The following is a 16676-nucleotide window of genomic DNA, read 5'->3' as shown; positions in this document are numbered from 1 at the left end:
ACTTTATTCCTTCCCCCTCCCCTTGCCTGGAGCCCAGTGGCATTACTCCATCACTGGTTCGGGGTATGTTATTTCTTTACTGCTTATTAACAGACGCTCCGCCATGCTACTGGGCTTATGAAATATCACTATGAATTACAATTCCCACTGTGAACCTGCATTAAGTACAGGATTCACAGAACTGAACTCGGTCTCTGAGGATAATTTGCCCCAAACAAGACAGTCTCAAAAAGCAAAGTTTCATAGCTCAGCAGGGCAGAGAAGCACTTGCAAGCTGCTGGAATGTTCTATGAGCATGCCAGGTGGGCATTTGGGTGGGCTTTATTATTCCTTCTCTTATAATTGTGTTGAACACACTCTCTTTTGTGTTAAAAAGAGGAGACGGTTAAAATAAATGACTTACAGATTTTGATTTGGACAAGCTGCCAAGTGTTTGAATGGTCTTCGAGATAAGTGTCAGCGTTCTCGATGTCTGCGGGTCCTGCCAGGCGGGAAGGGGCAATGTGAGTTTCATTTGTTTTACAGAAATGCTTGACTGAACCCAGAATCACACAGCCACAAATGGATGACGTCACCTGAAAGCCCCCCAGCACCTGCGTGCTGCCAGGAAGAAACCAGAAGCAGACAAACACTGGATTTGGGAAAAGTCCCCCTAGGTCCCTCGTCAGCATGTGTTGGACCTGCTCCTGATGCAGGCTCCCAGGCCACCGTGGACTGGACCTCAGCACGTCCACGTGGCACCAGCCGGGGGTCCCCGCAGTGCAGGGTAAGGACAGTGGCTGCGAACAAGCACCCAGCCCAATATGCACGAGGGGATCTCCCTGTGCGGTTCTGAAGTCCCTCAGGTGGCCTCACCCAGGGTGTCCCCTCAGGGTCTGGAGGTTTAATCTAAAACCAATAGATGGAAAGGGCCGCTTGAATCCCCGCCACCCTGCACTTCCCGCCAGGCGCAGTCACCACCGGGCGCTCTCCGCTGGCGCATCGCTAGTGTGAGCGCTCAGAGCCTGTGGCCCTGAGGAGCTCAATGTTTGCTGATTGAGTGAATATGTGCCTGAATGTATCCAAGATCACAAATGCTCCATTTTTCTCAAGGCGGGAGTGAAATCCTGGTCACAGCATCCAGCTGTGTCTATAAGCACAGCTTAGAAAGGCTGCCAACCCTTCGTGTGCATAGAGGGGTTCAGGGCGTGTGGTTGTACAGTCCGCTGCCCCTTCCCTCTTCCTCAGAACACCTGCTGGCTCAGGAGGGCAGGTGTACTGGTTTACGGGGCTGGCGCTCACTTACCGTGTGGTGAGGCGTGAGCTGGAAGAGGTTGGGGGACAGGATAGCAGGAGCGAAAAACCTCAGGAAAATGAAGCTGCTCACAGCTGTGTACCGCACATCCAGGTCATCTGTGGCCAGGATACAGACAGCCAGCTCAACAAGCCTTCTGAGGGTGACAGCGGCGAGCCCAGGGGTCTGTCTAGCAACCCTGCCCCTCCTGAGGGTCTGTCCCTGCCCCATTGCTGCTCTTGCCTGACCATTACTAAAAGCTCGGGACCTTTTGGTGGCTGGGTTGTAACACACTGGAGCTGGTTCACCAGCTGGCCAAAGAGTGAGGCTTGGGTGCCTGGTACCCCCCTGCCAGGCAGAGTGAGGCCTGGGTGACCGGTAACCACCTCCCAGGTTAGAGTGAGGCTTGGGGGCCTGGTACCCCCCCACCCAGGAGAGTGAGGCTTGGGTGCCTGGTAACCACCCCCCAGGGCAGAGTGAGGCTTGGGTGACCGGTAACCACCCCCCAGGGCAGAGTGAGGCTTGGGGGCCTGGTACCCCCCCACCCAGGGCAGAGTGAGGCTTGGGGGCCTGGTACCCACCCCTCCCCTCCCAGGCAGCAGTGCTCTGACATGTTTGGAAAGCAGGAGGTCCTGTCCACAGAGTGGGTGCGAGGCCCAGGCTCCAGTGCTGAAGAAGCTACCCCGGTAGGTAGGTGGGACGGGGTTTCTGTCAGGTCCATGGGGACTGCTCTGGGGGCTCAGGGGTCCCCTGAGGCAGCTGGATGCACCTGGGCTGCATGGGCTCCTTGGGGAAGGATGGCACAGAGCCATGGGTGGGGACGGGTCAGGGCGTCAAGGCCCCACACTGCCCCCTCAGCCTTCCAAGCCCTGGCCTAAGCCTGCATCCTGGTGCTGAGTTAGGGACCCGATGCTTCCCACCAGGGCAGGACACCGCTGTTTTGCCCATGGGCAGGTCTGCACAGGGTGGCTCCGGTGCCTCCCTGAGGAATCAGCAGAGTTTGAAAAGGGGATCAATCCCTGGGATCTGTCTTGCCCCAATTCCAGAAAGGGCTTCTCCGGTCTTTCTTGAAAATACAGCAAGCCTGACCTGCATGACACTGGGCCCTGAGCAGGGCCTCAACTTGCCACAGTCAGAACTGCTGAGAGCCAGGAGAGTGGCTTCTCTGACCAGACAGGCCCAGACTCAGAGAAATTCATGCTCCATCCCAAATAAACCACTGGGACAAAACCTGGCCAGCTGCCCTTCCTCTCTGGGTTCGGGGCTCCCCGGGGGCAGCTGCACTTGGGCTCCGGCGCTGACTCAGTGGCTACAGCTTACAATCACCTTTATGTGGACTCTGAACGTCACTTCTTGGCCTTGTGCCATCCAGGAGAGGTAAGAGGAGCCACCCAGTGAGGGGCTGTGGGTATGCCCGCACAGAGGACTCACCCTGGAAGCGCTTGGCAGCCGCCTCCCGAAGAGAGAAGAAAATGTCACACATGACGGTCGGGCAGCTCACTCCCGATTTGGTGATGATGTTGAAGATGCGGTCAACGTACTGCCGAAGATTCTCCTGCAATAGGATGTGGGTGGGACACCCTGCCAGTGCCTGTGCAGGTCCCAGGTTGGCCACGAAGAGCACTATGGCCACACCCGGGAGGGAGTCAGAGGCCGGGGACTGGCACAGAGCTTCCCACCAGCATCTGCAGAAGGGCCCCTCTGTGCAGCCACAGTAGCCCCGTGGGGAGATACTGGAGCTCTGGGGTGCCGGGCAAGCCCCACTGACCCCCTCCTCTGCGCCGACCTCATAACTGGGCGCAGAGATACAGTTCCCTGGAATGCACCTCCCTGACGGCAAAAAGTGTTTTCTGTGAAAGCATGAAAAAGACTGAGCATAACCTGCCAAATCAGAGTTTAGCTGTTTTAAACAACAGGACACCACTCTGCAGGGACACAGGGGCAGGTGGCCCGGGTTTGGGACCCAGGTCTGTTGCAGCTGGAGGACAGACCAGGCCAAGAAGAGGCCAGGCCATGAGGCCAGCCTGGTAGGGAGGGTCCCATGATCCCAGGAGAGGGGGAGGTGCAGGGGCCTAGTGCGCCAGGCCAGGAGTGCCACTAGCCAGCAGAAAGTGGCGGAGAGTGGCGGTGCATGGCAGCTGAGATGACCAGTCCCCCACCACAGGCTCTGGTGGCATCCTGCGGGGCACATCCCAGTGGGGCCCCACCCCAAATCCTAGAGAGACGCAAAGCACCCCAGGTGGCCCCGGGCCCCAATCCTGCACACGGGTGACGGGCCCCAGAGGGTGCTGAACAAACCAGAAATCCTTACCATGTTGTTCTCAAGGTTTTCTCCGTCTTTCAGTTTCACAGGGTCAATTTCACAGGATTTGTGGCTCTGGCATATCTGGAAAGAGCGGTTAGGACAGGGAGTGAGGGACACAAAGTCCTGGGTTTCAGGCAGGTGCAGGTCAGGGGTATCAGCCTCAGGAAGGACACCAGGAGCCACAGCCAGCCCCCGAGACACAGGGTGGGAGGGGTGGCGTTCAGAGCAGCCAGACACCGGCTTCGGTCCGTGAGGACACAACTTCCTTGAAGACCCTTCTGAGTTAGCTCACGTGGCATCAAGCTTCATAAAGTTTAACAATGTGATTACTTCAGTGTGGCCAAGCTTGCACATGGATCAAACTGTGTGATTTTAACGCGAGTTTAAGCTTCCTCACGTTGCAAACGGCCTGCATTTTATGAAGCTGTTCTGGGGAATGCTGCTGGGGATCCCGTCCGAGGTCAGGTGAGGAGCTCAGAGCCATGTGGGAAGGAAGTGTGTGGGGCCCCCGGCTGTGCTTGCTGACCAGTAAGAAATGACAGAAGAGCTGTCCACAGCCGTGAGGGGGCAAGACGTGACTGGCTTACAGATTTGGGGGACCCGTGCCTAAAGAAAGGGGTGCTCTCCAAAGAATCAGTTTTTCTCTTGTATGTCCCTTTGTCTTTATCAGAATGATAGATTTTCTGAAGTGAGCAATTTTTATTTTTTTAATGTTTATTCGTTTTTGAGAGAGAGAGAGAGAGACAGAGACACAGAGAGACAGAGAGAGACACAGAGACAGAGACAGAAAAAGAGAGAGAGAGAGAGAGGGGGGGGGAGGGAGGGAAGGAGGGAGGGAGGGAGGGAGGGAGATAGTGCGAGTGGACGAGGAGCAGAGAGAAGGAGACACAGAATCCGAAGCAGGCTCCAGGCTCCGAGCTATCAGCACAGAGCCTGACATGGGGCTCGAACCCACGAACTGAGAGATCATGACCTGAGCTGACGTTGGGCACTCAACCAACTGAGCCCCCCAGGTGCCCCAGCCCTCCGTGCATTCTAGAGTGAGCATGGCATTTACCCTCAAGTAAGCATTTTCTTAATTGGAGGAAATGAAGGAGGTTCTGGAATACACACGGAAGGTCCCTGTGGGGACGCTGGGAAGAGGACGACCTTAGTCTTCACACAGGTGTTCCCCCCCCCCCCCCGGGTGCTGCCTTCTCTGCATCCGCCTGTGGTCCACAGGGAAGCGCCAGTGTGGTGGAGAGGGGTCTGTCACCCCCTGACTCACTTCCTCTATGGTGGGGAGGGGTCCGTCACCCCCGTGCCTGTGGGCCCTGACTCACCTCCTCCATGGCGGGTAGGGGTCCGTCCCCCCATGCTCACCTCCTCTATGGTGGGCTTCAGGGTCACATGCAGGTAATGCATCCCTGCCAGTTTCATTGTCTCATCGATACACTTGGAGGTCAAGGAGTTTCCTCGGAAAATGGTGTTGGGGTCCCTGTAAAACAATGGTGGAGACAACTGTCTTTCAGGTAACAGGTGTCAACAGAAGCAGAGCCTGTGAGCACCGTCCAAGGAGGAAGAGACCAGCTCACCCTGTTGAGTCTGCTTCCAGATGCCCTGGAGGGAAACAGACCCGCCCCGATGTCCCACAGCTGGGAATCCTGAGCCCCGGGCCCTACCTGTGTAACAAACCCCTGTGCAGAGACCTGCCCCACCATTCCACAGAACATCCACCCACCCACTGCCTCACCCGCGTGAGGCTCAGTTCTGCGTAAGTTCAGGCTTCTAAGGACCAAGCTGGGGTCACACAGAAATGCAGCAGGACAGTAACCCTAACAGGCTGTGCTCCACATCTTCTTGCAACTAGGGTGCATTCTAGATCTTTCTAAACCAGGAGCTCCAGGGAGACATTCTTCTTGGCAGAACCCACCCCCACGGAGTGGGCGCAGGTCCTGGGGCAGCAGCGACCTGGCCTTCTGCTGCGGGCCTAATGTGAGCCGACAGGAGCTGAACCCACCCCCAAGGCAACTATAACTGGTGCCCTGTTCACCCCCTTCTCGCTCACATACCTCGGGATTTCCAAGAGAAAAGGTGTGTTTTTGAGGAACAGTGAGGGTGTCTCTGGAAGAAAACCTATAACGGTCACTTTAGCTGGCCCAGACCTGCGCTGACCAGCGTTGAGGGAGACTGCTGCTGCCCAGGTCACCCAGACTGCCCCCGCGCAGCCCCTCACTCACTGGGTCCTCCGGACCTCGGCGTTGGCGATGGCGCTGATGAAGGGCACGACCCGGCCGTAGTGCAGGAAGAGCCTCACCAGGGGGATGGCGGCCTCCTGCTTTTCCTTGCACACCTCGCCCAGGATGTGAGCTGCGGATGCGGACACCGGCTGTGGGAAGGAAAGACACCATGGGACCCCAGTTGGAGCCCCCCAGCCGTGGGGGCTGGTCAGTGGGCTGGGATCCCGACGGAGGCTGAGGGGTGGAGTCGGGCTGGGGGCGGGGTCTAGGGGTGGAGCTGGGGTGGAGGCAGGGGGTGGAGCCGGGGTCCGGGTCCCGGGGACAGAGCCAGGGCGGGACTGGGGGCGGAGCCAGGGGCGGAGCGAGGGGGGGCTGGAGGGCGGGGTCCGGGGTGGAGTCGGGCCAGGGGCGGGGCCCGCAGGAGAAGCCGGGGTCAGGGCTGGGGGCGGAGCCGGGCTGGGGGAGGGGTCCGGGGGCAGAGCCAGGGTTGGGGGTCAGGGAGGCAGGGGGTGGAGCCAGGGGCGGGAGCTGGGAGCTGGAGGTGGAGGGCCAGAAGCTGGGGTGGAGCCAGGGTAGGGAGGGAGGGTTGGGGGGGGCAGGGGGCTGGGGGTGGAGCTAGGGTCGGGGTGGGAGGAGCAGGACGCTGGGGGTGGAGCGGGGGGGGACACAGGGGGCTGGGGGTGGAGCCGGGGTTGGGATGGGGGCTGGGTGCTGAGCCGGGGTCCAGGGTGGGTGGGCAGGGGGCTGGGGGCTGAGCTGGGGTCCAGGGTGGGTGGGCACGGGCTTGGGGGTGGAGCCGCGGTGGGGGGAGCAGGGGGCTGGGGGTGGAGCTGGGGTGGGGGGCAGGGCAGGGCGGTCCGCTGGCGTGCAGATGGTAGCAGGTGGCCCAGGGCGCAGCGCGCACAGGTACCTCCACATCCGCAGACTTCAACAGCAGGTCCCGCAGTGGGCCGTAGTAGTCGGAGGAGAAGACGTGGTCTTCAGTGTAGACCACGTTCAGCCGCAGAGATCCCAAGTCCCCCGGCTTCAGGCTCTTGCTGCCGTTGTCTCGGGGCTGAAGGAAGTACCTGGGATCAGAGCACAGGGAAAGGGCTGCGTGAGGCGGCAGCACCAAGGGGCTGTTTCCCTCCAGGCCGCGCCCAGGGCTCTGCTCTGGCTGGTGGCCCGTCTTGCGCTGTGCCGGGGTCTGAGGTAGGAGAGGGCTCCAGGGAGATTCTGTAGGACACCTCTCTCCTCCCTGTGCCAGGGGTGTGTGGATCGGACATGTTTGTCATGGGAGCCCCCCCCCCCCCCCCACAGGGTCCGTGTGTCGGGGGGCGGGTGGTCAGTCATTCCCCACGCCCCCCCCCCCCCACTCCCGCCAGAGGCCTTTCCAATGGAGACCTGCAGGGTCTGTGCCCCGGGGCACCCCCCACAACACGTTGACTACGGGGGAAGAGTCTGCAGAGCCACAGACCTAGAAGTTAAGGTGGGAAAGTAGGAAAGGGTGGAGGGAACTGGGATGAGCAGGGGGAAGTAGGTGTGTAAGTACTCAGTACCAGAACTGTCCTGTGATGAATGCTCCCCCGCTAGCAATCCGCAGAGCAAAGCTGCGACCCTTGTATCGAATGTGTGGGGCCCTGAGCACCCGAAGGGCCTGACCGGGCGGGTAGTCAGGCCAAGCACCAGAGTACATGGGCACTTTCTCGCTATGTTCTGACCGGACACTCTTCCTTTAGGTCTTCCACAGTGTGGCCATGCGGGAACACTGCTCTGAGTCTAAGGGCCAGGCAGACATGGGTGTTGGTAGCTTGTGTCTGGCCGAGGCACCTGGCTAGGGGTCCACTGGGGCTGTCATGTGAATGTCCCCTCCTGGTTATAGAACTAGGGACAGTTCAGCTCCTCAGTGGTCCTAGCAGGAACCAGAAGCCAGCTGAGGGCTGTGCTGGTGCTGTCCTCAGAATTAAAGACACAAATTCTAGTTTCCTGGTGACAGTAAGCCACCATTAGGCAGAACACAAAAATCTACCCACACGGTGAGTTTGTAGATGTGCAGGGCTCTGGTATGTGGCAAATGGCCTGTGACACCCCTTGTCCCCATCTTGTGTATCTGTTAAAGGAGAGTGTCTGTGGCTTCACAGTAATGACATTCACTGTGATATAAAGTGATTTATGAAATAATCATGAAATAAAACCAAGGCACATTCCTTATGCCAAATACAAAGTACCCAGAGAAAACAGGAGAGGAAGACAGAGAGTAGTGAGGCCTGCCTCCTGGGACACATGAGTGAGGCAGGAGGCCGAGCTGAGGGAGATCTGCCTCAAACAGCACCTTGTTCCCTTCTTCAGCAGGTGACACCTGTGACGACGGGCCATGGGGCAGCCTGGAGCAGCAGGGCTCTCCAGGTCAAGGCCCTCAGCCACCATGGCACCTGTGTGCTACCTCTCACCTCACCAGAGCTAGCTGGGAGCACGTGCAAAACCGAGGAGGTGGCTAGGAGGGGGCTGACCCGTGTCATCTCATTCTGGCTGTTCCACACTGCCTCAGCCACCCTGTCCCTCCACCTACCAGGAGGGTGTGGGGCCAGGCACGCAGCCACCTTACCAGGCTTCGTAAGAGCTGGACTGTCGCAGCACATTCAGCGGAACCCTTAGTTCTCCCAGAAACTCATCTCCAAATTTCAAGTTGCTGGCATTCCAGAGGTCAACTCTGAAAAACAGCCAACGGGGCACAGATCTCCATCAGGGATGGCCTAGGGAGGGCAGGCCGACTGCAGTGTTCCTCATCTTCCCCAGAAGGGTCTGGGACAGGATAGAGCCTTCAGCCCCACAGGCCAGCCTCCATGAAGAGCCACACTGACTGAGGACATTTGAGATGTGAGGTCAACGCAGGATGTGACTTTGGAATGAAGACATGTGTTCCCTGGGCCTGGGGGGTAGGGAGAGGAGCTGAGGGCCTGGGGTTAGGGTAAGGGTCCTCCTGCCTTTTCAATAGAATGGGAAGACCATGCACTTGGGTGGAATTCTCACTGTTCCCTCTGATTTGGGGCCATGGTGACTGTACGTGTGGGATGGAAGGATGGGATGGACGGACGGTGTTTCCGGGTGCTGACAAGCAAACATCGTGTGTCCCCCACAGTAACCAGGGATTACTCCATGAGCTGAAAGTTCTCACCACACTTGGTGGTCACGGGGAAAATTTTGGAAGACCACACCAGCCCTCTGTTGCCTCTGAGGTCTGAGCAGGAGCCGCAGGCATCGTTGGGGGGTATAGGGTGTGCCACAGGAATCCAGATGCATCAGGGACATGGAGAGGAACAATGTCCCATGGCATTTTTAGCATAAACAAAGAGCCTTTAATCTGCCAAGCGACACCTTAGCAATGGGCCAAAAAGTTTCCAGCCAGTCTTTTCTTCTTTTTAATAAGAGAAGCATTTAAAAATATTTTGGGTTTGTCTGTTTACAATACAACAGCTAGAGGGGCGCCTGGGTGGCTCAGTCGGTTAAGCGTCCGACTTCAGCTCAGGTCATGATCTCACGGTTCGTGAGTTCCGGCCCCACGTCGGGCTTTATGCTGACAGCTTGGAGCCCGGAGCCTGCTTCAGATTCTGTGTCTCCCTCTCTCTCTGTTCCTACCCCACTCACATTCTCTCTCTCTCTCAAAAATAAATAAACATTAAAAAAAAAAATTAATTTAAAAACAAACAAACAACAGCTAGGGAGGGCTTCACTCTTGAATTTAAAGCCAAGTCTTGGATAAACACTTCTTTCTCTGAACAAGAAAGGGGACCCGTGTCTGAGGGAGTTGGGGCACTGCCTCTGACCCCCAATGGGACTTGCAGATGTGTTTGGAAATGGAACACTTAACCTAAGTCTGTGCTCAAGCCAAGACCTGTGTGTGGAGGCTGGCTTCCCTCAGGACTCGAAGCCACAAGAGGAATGGAAAAAGAGGCCAGGGGTCCCACATGTGGGGGAGGGAGGGGCCTCAGTCCATGCCCCACACCTGACAGCCCCCACCGGCCCAAGCCCCACCCTCTGCCCCCATGGCCTGGTTATTGTTCAGAGGCCTGAATTGTCACTGCAGGCTCAGGGAACACCAGGGTGCCCCCCAGTTGAACGTCTGTGGTATGTCCAGTCACGTCTCATGCCCCTCAGGAAGCCCTGACCCTACAGGAAGGCAGATTGCAAACCATGTCAGATCTGAAGAATTCCTCAGGTTCTGGTGAGCAGGTCAGACCTAAACGTGGATGATGGGAAAGGATGCCAGGTGATGGTCTCACAAGGCGCTGGGAGGGAGGCCATAGAGAGGCTGGGCTCCCAGGGGCTGCAGCCAGTGGGCATGAAGCCTCGGAGTAGCCCCTCGAATGGATGCTGGGGGACCTCTCGTGCAGCCTGTGCACACCATGGCCTTGACCGTGAGCACCCCGAAAGCAACAGGACCTCGTGCTAGGCTGGGTGAGGCCACCGGGTGGACGGAGCCTCACACACACTAAGCAGCTTGACCTCGCCTCTGAAAAAATACTGCATCGTGAACTCCAAAACCACATTTGTCCCTTGGGTTAAGTAAATGTCCTCTCAGGCACCACCCAACAGCTGGGAAGTTTACAGCTCTTACTTCAAGCAACTCCCAGTGTCCTACTATTAAAATTAGCAGAAAATTGAAAATTCCTCTCTCTCCTTTCCCTTATTTGTAGAAACAAAACGAAAACCAAACAGAAGAGGTGAGTTCAGACTGCAACCCCCAAGCAGGAGCCTCAAAACCCCAATTCTCGCTCACCGGATTTCAAGTTTGTCTACGTCTTCCTCCTCAAAGTCAAAGTGGGATTTCCGGCTGTAGCTGCAGGGTCTGGTCACCTGGAGGGACAGATGGGTGGAAGCCTGTGTGTGCCACATCACTGCCCACTGAGCACCCCCACGGGCTGGCCACCCCAGGCCCAGGGGAAGAGGTCAGGGGCCCCGCACCCAGAGCTGAGGTGGGATCCCAGCCTGCAGGCACACCCTGAGCCCCATCTCCAGGTGGCTGGGGCGCAGCAGGCAGGGCTGTGCCAGCACTCCACACGCTCCTCCTGGCTATCCTCCCAACACCCCCTAAGCACCTGGGCCGGGCCCCTCCCTCCTCAGCCCCAAAGCTCCACACACCTCCCCTCTCCCTTCTGATCTCACCCCTCCCCAACCTCCCATGTCAGCACCTCCACCCTTATGGCATGTTGGCAGTCCATGCCTCTGCCTCCTGAGCAGGGCTCCCGTCCATCCACGGCCTAGCCTGGCCTCAGCCACATCCACCTTCAGCCGAGCCTTCTGAAGGCCCCCTGGAGCCCCAACTAGTTCCCCTCACCCAGCACACAGGTAGTCTTTCTAAACCTGCACCCCCTGCCTGGCTCACCGTTGGACCTCTTCCTCACTGGGAAGCCTGAAGGTGACTGTGAAATGCCCCCTCTTCCAGGAAGCCCCTCAGAGTCTCAACTGCCTGATATGGTTCACAGTGCTGATAAGGTCTATCATTTGCTGTCTGGCTTCCACTATGGTGGCCATGAGGTTCCTGCGTGGCACCTAATGTATCCACTGAGTGAATGAATGTGGCTTTGATAGAATTTTAAATAATTTCAATAAAACATTTAAGGGTTTTTATATAAGTCTAGCCATTATCCTGGGACAAACTGGTCTGGCGGCTACTTCCTGTTGAAACTCCTGTAGGAGGTTGTGTGCCAGCCCAAAGCCCACCACTGGGACACCCTGCTCCTTCTGCCAGGGGCTCAGCCTCAGGGTGAGTCAGAACTGTGGGGCTGTTTGCAAGCTGAAGCAGAAGGCATGCACAGAGAACCAGCCACGGGGTGTACTTGTCGAGCAGGGCTTGGCCCTTTGAGTCTAAGACCATAAAGTCCAGCCAGAAGCATGCTCCAAGGTCCTGTGGTCTGAGGCCATGGGAGAGGCAGGTGCAGCCTGAGAGCCTACATCTAGGCCTGCCCTGGGATCCTGTAGGATGTAGGCCGACCCCTGTGCTCACCTGTACTTGGGGCTTACTGAATTATTCTAGGGAAATGAGGCCCACATTAATGAGTGAAATATGGGTATATGAAATAGAAAACAAGCCCACAGAAGTGGACGTAACTCTCTGGGTGATGCAGGCTGCAGCAAAAGCCTATGGCTTTACCGTGTGTTATATTAAAACAAGTTTGGAAAGTGCTGATCTAACTATTCTAGGCAGCCTAGATATCGAAGGCTCTGGCTGCTTTTAATGCTTTCATATTAAAAACTGTTCCTTATTCTCTGTTCCAGATCCCTCCCTGTCTCTGGAGCCCTGGCATGGATCCCCCTTGAAATCAGGTTGACAACATCAGCTTCCTGCCTGATCTTGAGTCTCTTAAAAACCATTTTCTTCACGCGGCTATGAAACAAGAATGTCCTTCTGGGACAGAAAATGGTGCTTTGCCTTCAGCACTCTGACCCCGATACCCCTTCTTACAGCTGCCCCAAGAAGCCTGGCTCCTCCGTTTCAGAAACCCATGGGCTTTCTGGACACCAGTCAGAAAAGGTCCAGGTTCTCTGCCCGTGAGCTGCTTGGTTCTATCTAACCCATCTGTCCAGCGTCATTTACCAAACTCCCCCTTATTGCACCAGCCCCACTCTACATCTCGATACACTCTTTCCTTCCGCCTCATGATGCACCTTCCAGACTCTACTCAAGGGTCCCTGCTCTGCGAAGACTTGCTCTATTTCACCAGTCGTTTGCTTCCTGGTCCCCGAAGCCACTGACTTAGCAGCACTGAGCAAGTGCAGGAACCCACTAGTATGCTCTCTGCGTGGAAGCAAGCTCACGAAGACAGGAGTGGAGGCCTCATGCCACCTTGGCCGCCCAGAACCTGGTGTGTAGGAAATATGCAAGAGACCTTTGCAGATGGGAGCACATCAGCCTCAATGTATTTCCTACGGGTCACGTTTAAACTGAAGCATCTGCGTTTGCTCCCTGCTCTGTTCCCAGTCCTCAGCCCTCACGGCTTCCATCACACTAATTTCACTGGTTTACAGTTCTGAGGCAGCCAAGGGGTCTCTTTGTTCACATACGTTTCCTTGGGGCACCTGGGAGGCTCGGTCGGTTAAGCCTCAGACTTTGGCTCAGGTCACAATCTCATAGTCCGTGAGTTTGAGTCCCACGCCGGGCTCTGTGACAACAGCTGGGAGCCTGGAGCTGCTTCGGATTCTGTGTCCCCTCTCTCTCTGCCCCTCCCCCACTCATGCTCTGTCTCTCTCTCTTTCTCAAAAATGAATAAACATTAAAAAAAAAGCAAATACATTTCCTCTTTTGCTTCAAACCCCCTCACTATTTCTGGTCAACAAGCGTCCCTCCACAGCTCAGGAAAGACTAGTGAAGCAGGCAAAAAAAAAAAAAAAAAAAAAAAAACCAAACCAACCAAACAATAGAAAACCACCAAATCCTGATCACTTGGAAAGTATCAGTTTGTCAGCATTCAGATCAGAACTGGGGAGGGGAGGAAAGTTCCTCCGAACGCAGCACAGGAAGGAGGGAGGGGTCGTGTGCCGCGAGGTCGCTGCGGGACCTGTGGAAGGAAGGTGACCCTGCCTGAGGCCTGTCAGATCCACCTCCTCCTGCAGGGTCTCAGTGTGACGTCTGTGGCACTGAAACACCAACCTCAAAATAAAACACTTCGTCAAACTGCGGGTTGTTGGTCTTCTTTTTCACCTTCGTCTTCTTTGCCTCGGATCTGAACCGGGGAGGAAGGGTGAAGGTTAAAACCAATGCTGCTGATGCCAAATCTCTCGCCCATAACTTACTGCCTCTCTTGTCTTGTAAATATTTCTGCCTGGTTAGCCTCCCAACACCTAAGCACCTGGGCCGGACCCCTCCCTCCTCAGTCCCAAAACTCCACACACCTCCCCTCTCCCTCTCCCTCCTGATCTCACCCCTCCCCAACCTTCCCACGTCAGCACCTCCACCCTTATGGCATGTTGGCAGCCCATGCCTCTGCCTCCCAAGCAGGACTCCCATCCAGCCACAGCCTGCAGACGAGGAACCCTTACTGAGCCAAGAATACCCAGTGTGAAGAAGCTAAGGGCTTTCTTCACAAAGCAGTTTTAGGGCAACAAAAGAAAGAAAAGTAAGCCAGAACAATATATTCCACCACAGGGCCCATCCTGCACTTCCCAAAACAAGGAGGCCTCAGCATCATCGCACCGGAGTACAGCTCGCCAGAGAGGCCTAGACACGGTACTTGCCTGCACGGTCCTGCCAGGGCCACGGTGGCGTAGGGGTCACACTGCCCGTTCACGATGGGAAGGCCTTGGCACTCGAGGATGCTGCAGAGAGAGTGGCAGTGTCAGGGGCGGGAGCTGGGGGCCTGCAGGCAGCTTCTCAGGGCTACCCTGAGGTCTGAGAGGACAGCAGCCTCAACAGCCCAGGGCCGAGCGTCCTGAGTTCTGGGTGGTGGTCCCGATGCCCGGAGCTCCCGTCCAGCGAAGAGTAGTGGGTGGTGGGGGCACCGATTATCAATCCAGAAACATCTGGGGGCAGGGGACAGTGGTGCCGCATTCAGGACACCCTCCTGGCAACTCCCATGAGTGACACCTTCCAGAGCTTTCCTTCCCAGCAACCCGACACAGTAGGCACTACTGCGTGTCCACGTTGTAGGCGGGGGACCTCCGTGCCACATGCGCTTCTCGGCAGCAGAAGCTGCCACGGTGTCAGGGTCTCCTCACACCTGATCCCACCTGCAGGCCCTGGTTTCTGGTTCTCTTTGCATTCTGGAACACGGCCAGCCACACAAGTTCTGAGCACCTTTTCCACGAATTCTGTCGTCTCTGTCACCCTGGGTGTGCTTCCCTGGACTGTCCCTTCTCCGGGCTGTGGGGCATGCCGTCCAGCTCCTGGCATGCAGGCTGGAGCACGTGCTGGATGTTAGGCTCTCAGGCTGCTGGAGTCCAGATGCGCCGCGTCCTGGAGAACAAGGCTGCTGGGCCTCCTGCTGCTTGGCAGTTAGCGATCTCCTGCTGCACACTGATTATGGCCATTCTTGTTTGAGGCTTTGTCGGGAGAGGCACCAGGACAGGCTGGCCCCACCAGCAGGCTCTGTGCGGAGTGCCGAGTGGGAACAAGGATCTCCACTGGCGGAGAATCAGTGCTTCCTAGGGCCGCAAGAGCCTCTTGGATCCACAGCCCCACGCTCTGCCCGACCCCGTGGCGCTCGCCCTATGGGTTCACACAGGCCTGTGGAGCGCCGTGGGGCCCCTCCTCTCCAGAAACACCCATAGTGGCTCAGACCCCCAACTGCAGTCTGTCTCCCCACCTGCCTCCAGGCTCCACTTGGGACTCCCCCTGCCCCTCGCCACCCACACGGCTCCAGGACAAAACCAGGACCACTGTGGCCTCCCTGTCTGCTTCCCTTACTTGGGGTCAGAGAGCTGAACTGCCGACTGCCTGCCATCCAGAATGTTCCACCGTACGGCATCCGGCTCTTTAGTTGACTGTGGTGGGGGAGGGTCCAGTTTGCAGCAGGAGTCTTGCTCCCACGGAGGGGCATGACTTTCACCGTCTCCCCTGCGACATCTCAGGGCTCGTTTCTCTTTGGTGCTGGGAAGCCAGAAACCAACCTGCTTCTCATTCCTTCCTACGTTGAGTGATCTGAGCTGCTCCTCTCAGGAATGCTTTAGTCTCTAACACTTAATAGAGTATTTCTTTCTGGGTGAGAAGTTTCATTTCCTCTGTTTCTCCTTCATAGTGCTTGTGCGCCCGGAGCGTGTGCCACGCCTGTCCTGGCCAGGGCACTTTTGTACACAGTTCTTTCTTCCCACCGCGTTTCTCGTGGAGCCCGTTGGGTGGGCTGAGCCTCAGAGACTGCCCTGTTACTCCGATCAGCTGTACCTGGTCTTTCAGCTCTCTCTTTTACCTGCTTTATGGACCATTCCAGGGTTCCCTCTCAGATTACTGACTTGGTCTCTGGTTTCCCTCCTCCCTTCACTGACTGATCATTCCAGAAACATTTATTCGCCCATCGAGTCATCACACATCAAATATTTGCTGAGCTCTTCTCCACTCAGGCCCATCTCCCCAAATGGGCGAGCAGCTGTGAGGAAGTCAGAGGTTCACATCTGAAGCTTGGGTATGCTCAGCCAGCTCGGCAGCAAATACAAGACGATAAACACGTGACACGCAACTGTCACGTGTGGTCATGCAAGGGAAGAAATAAACTGGAGACAAGGGCAGAGAAGTACAAGTCGGGGTCAACCTCTCAGGTGGTTGGAGGTCTCGGAGAGCAGGTGGCCTTGGGTCGTGGTAAGAAGGACCAGGATCACCTGTCAGAGGCTGGGAGGCCCCCAGGGAGCAGCACTGTGAGATGCTGGGGAGGCAGCTTGCTCAGGATGTGTGCGGGGAGACCCGAGCTCTCTCCCCGAGCAAACGACTCATTTAATGCAAACACGTTTTTATTACATTCACTTGTTATCAAGAAGGTTTACATGGCAAGTATGCCTGAGTTTGCAGCCTCAGAGATAATGGGTTTTCACGGCCATGGACTAGACGGCATCGCTAAGCATCACACTGAAAGCAAGTTTTCTCACATCTACATCGTAGGGAAGTGCCACCAGATGTGGGCAGCGGCCACCCTAGGGCAGTGAACGTTGCTGTCTTTCCTTCTCCAAGAGACCAGTCTGAGAAACACTCTATTCTCTAACTAAAAACGAGGGTTGGATGCTGACTGCAGTCACACAAAGACACCTCGGAGGAAAGAATCAACACCCTCCCATCCCGCATGCCGCAAGTGGGAACCACAATAAGGACGCCAGCCTCCCTGTGCTCGCCTGCAGACAGCTTCCTGCGGCTACAGCCCCGCACACAAGCTGGCAGGGGGCTCTCGCAGACCACCCGAGGCACACGAAGCCGAGGTTCATT

At 56.7% G+C, this 16676-nt stretch overlaps 1 protein-coding gene across 4 annotated transcripts in view; it reads right to left on the bottom strand.

Moving 5' to 3' along the window:
- RASA3 (RAS p21 protein activator 3) overlaps positions 1-16676 on the bottom strand; it is a 120854-nt gene that overhangs the window by 18898 nt on the left and 85280 nt on the right. For all 4 annotated transcript variants that reach the window (XM_086707762.1, XM_086707751.1, XM_086707758.1 and 1 more), the window contains 11 exons: positions 14009-14089; positions 13425-13497; positions 10554-10630; positions 8382-8486; positions 6708-6864; positions 5798-5946; positions 4941-5055; positions 3585-3659; positions 2705-2828; positions 1286-1392; positions 404-481 (listed from right to left, as the gene is read on the bottom strand). In XM_086707762.1, the coding sequence (XP_086563888.1) occupies positions 404-481; positions 1286-1392; positions 2705-2828; positions 3585-3659; positions 4941-5055; positions 5798-5946; positions 6708-6864; positions 8382-8486; positions 10554-10630; positions 13425-13497; positions 14009-14089 (1141 nt within the window). The remainder of the gene's footprint in view (positions 1-403; positions 482-1285; positions 1393-2704; positions 2829-3584; positions 3660-4940; positions 5056-5797; positions 5947-6707; positions 6865-8381; positions 8487-10553; positions 10631-13424; positions 13498-14008; positions 14090-16676) is intronic.

Source organism: Puma concolor, chromosome A1 (genome assembly GCF_028749965.1).
Source record: "Puma concolor isolate L17-30 chromosome A1, mPumCon1.1.hap2, whole genome shotgun sequence".
Classification (NCBI taxonomy): domain Eukaryota; kingdom Metazoa; phylum Chordata; class Mammalia; order Carnivora; family Felidae; genus Puma; species Puma concolor.
Note: the sequence above shows the minus strand (reverse complement) of the source record. Positions and strands in the feature narration are given on the sequence as shown.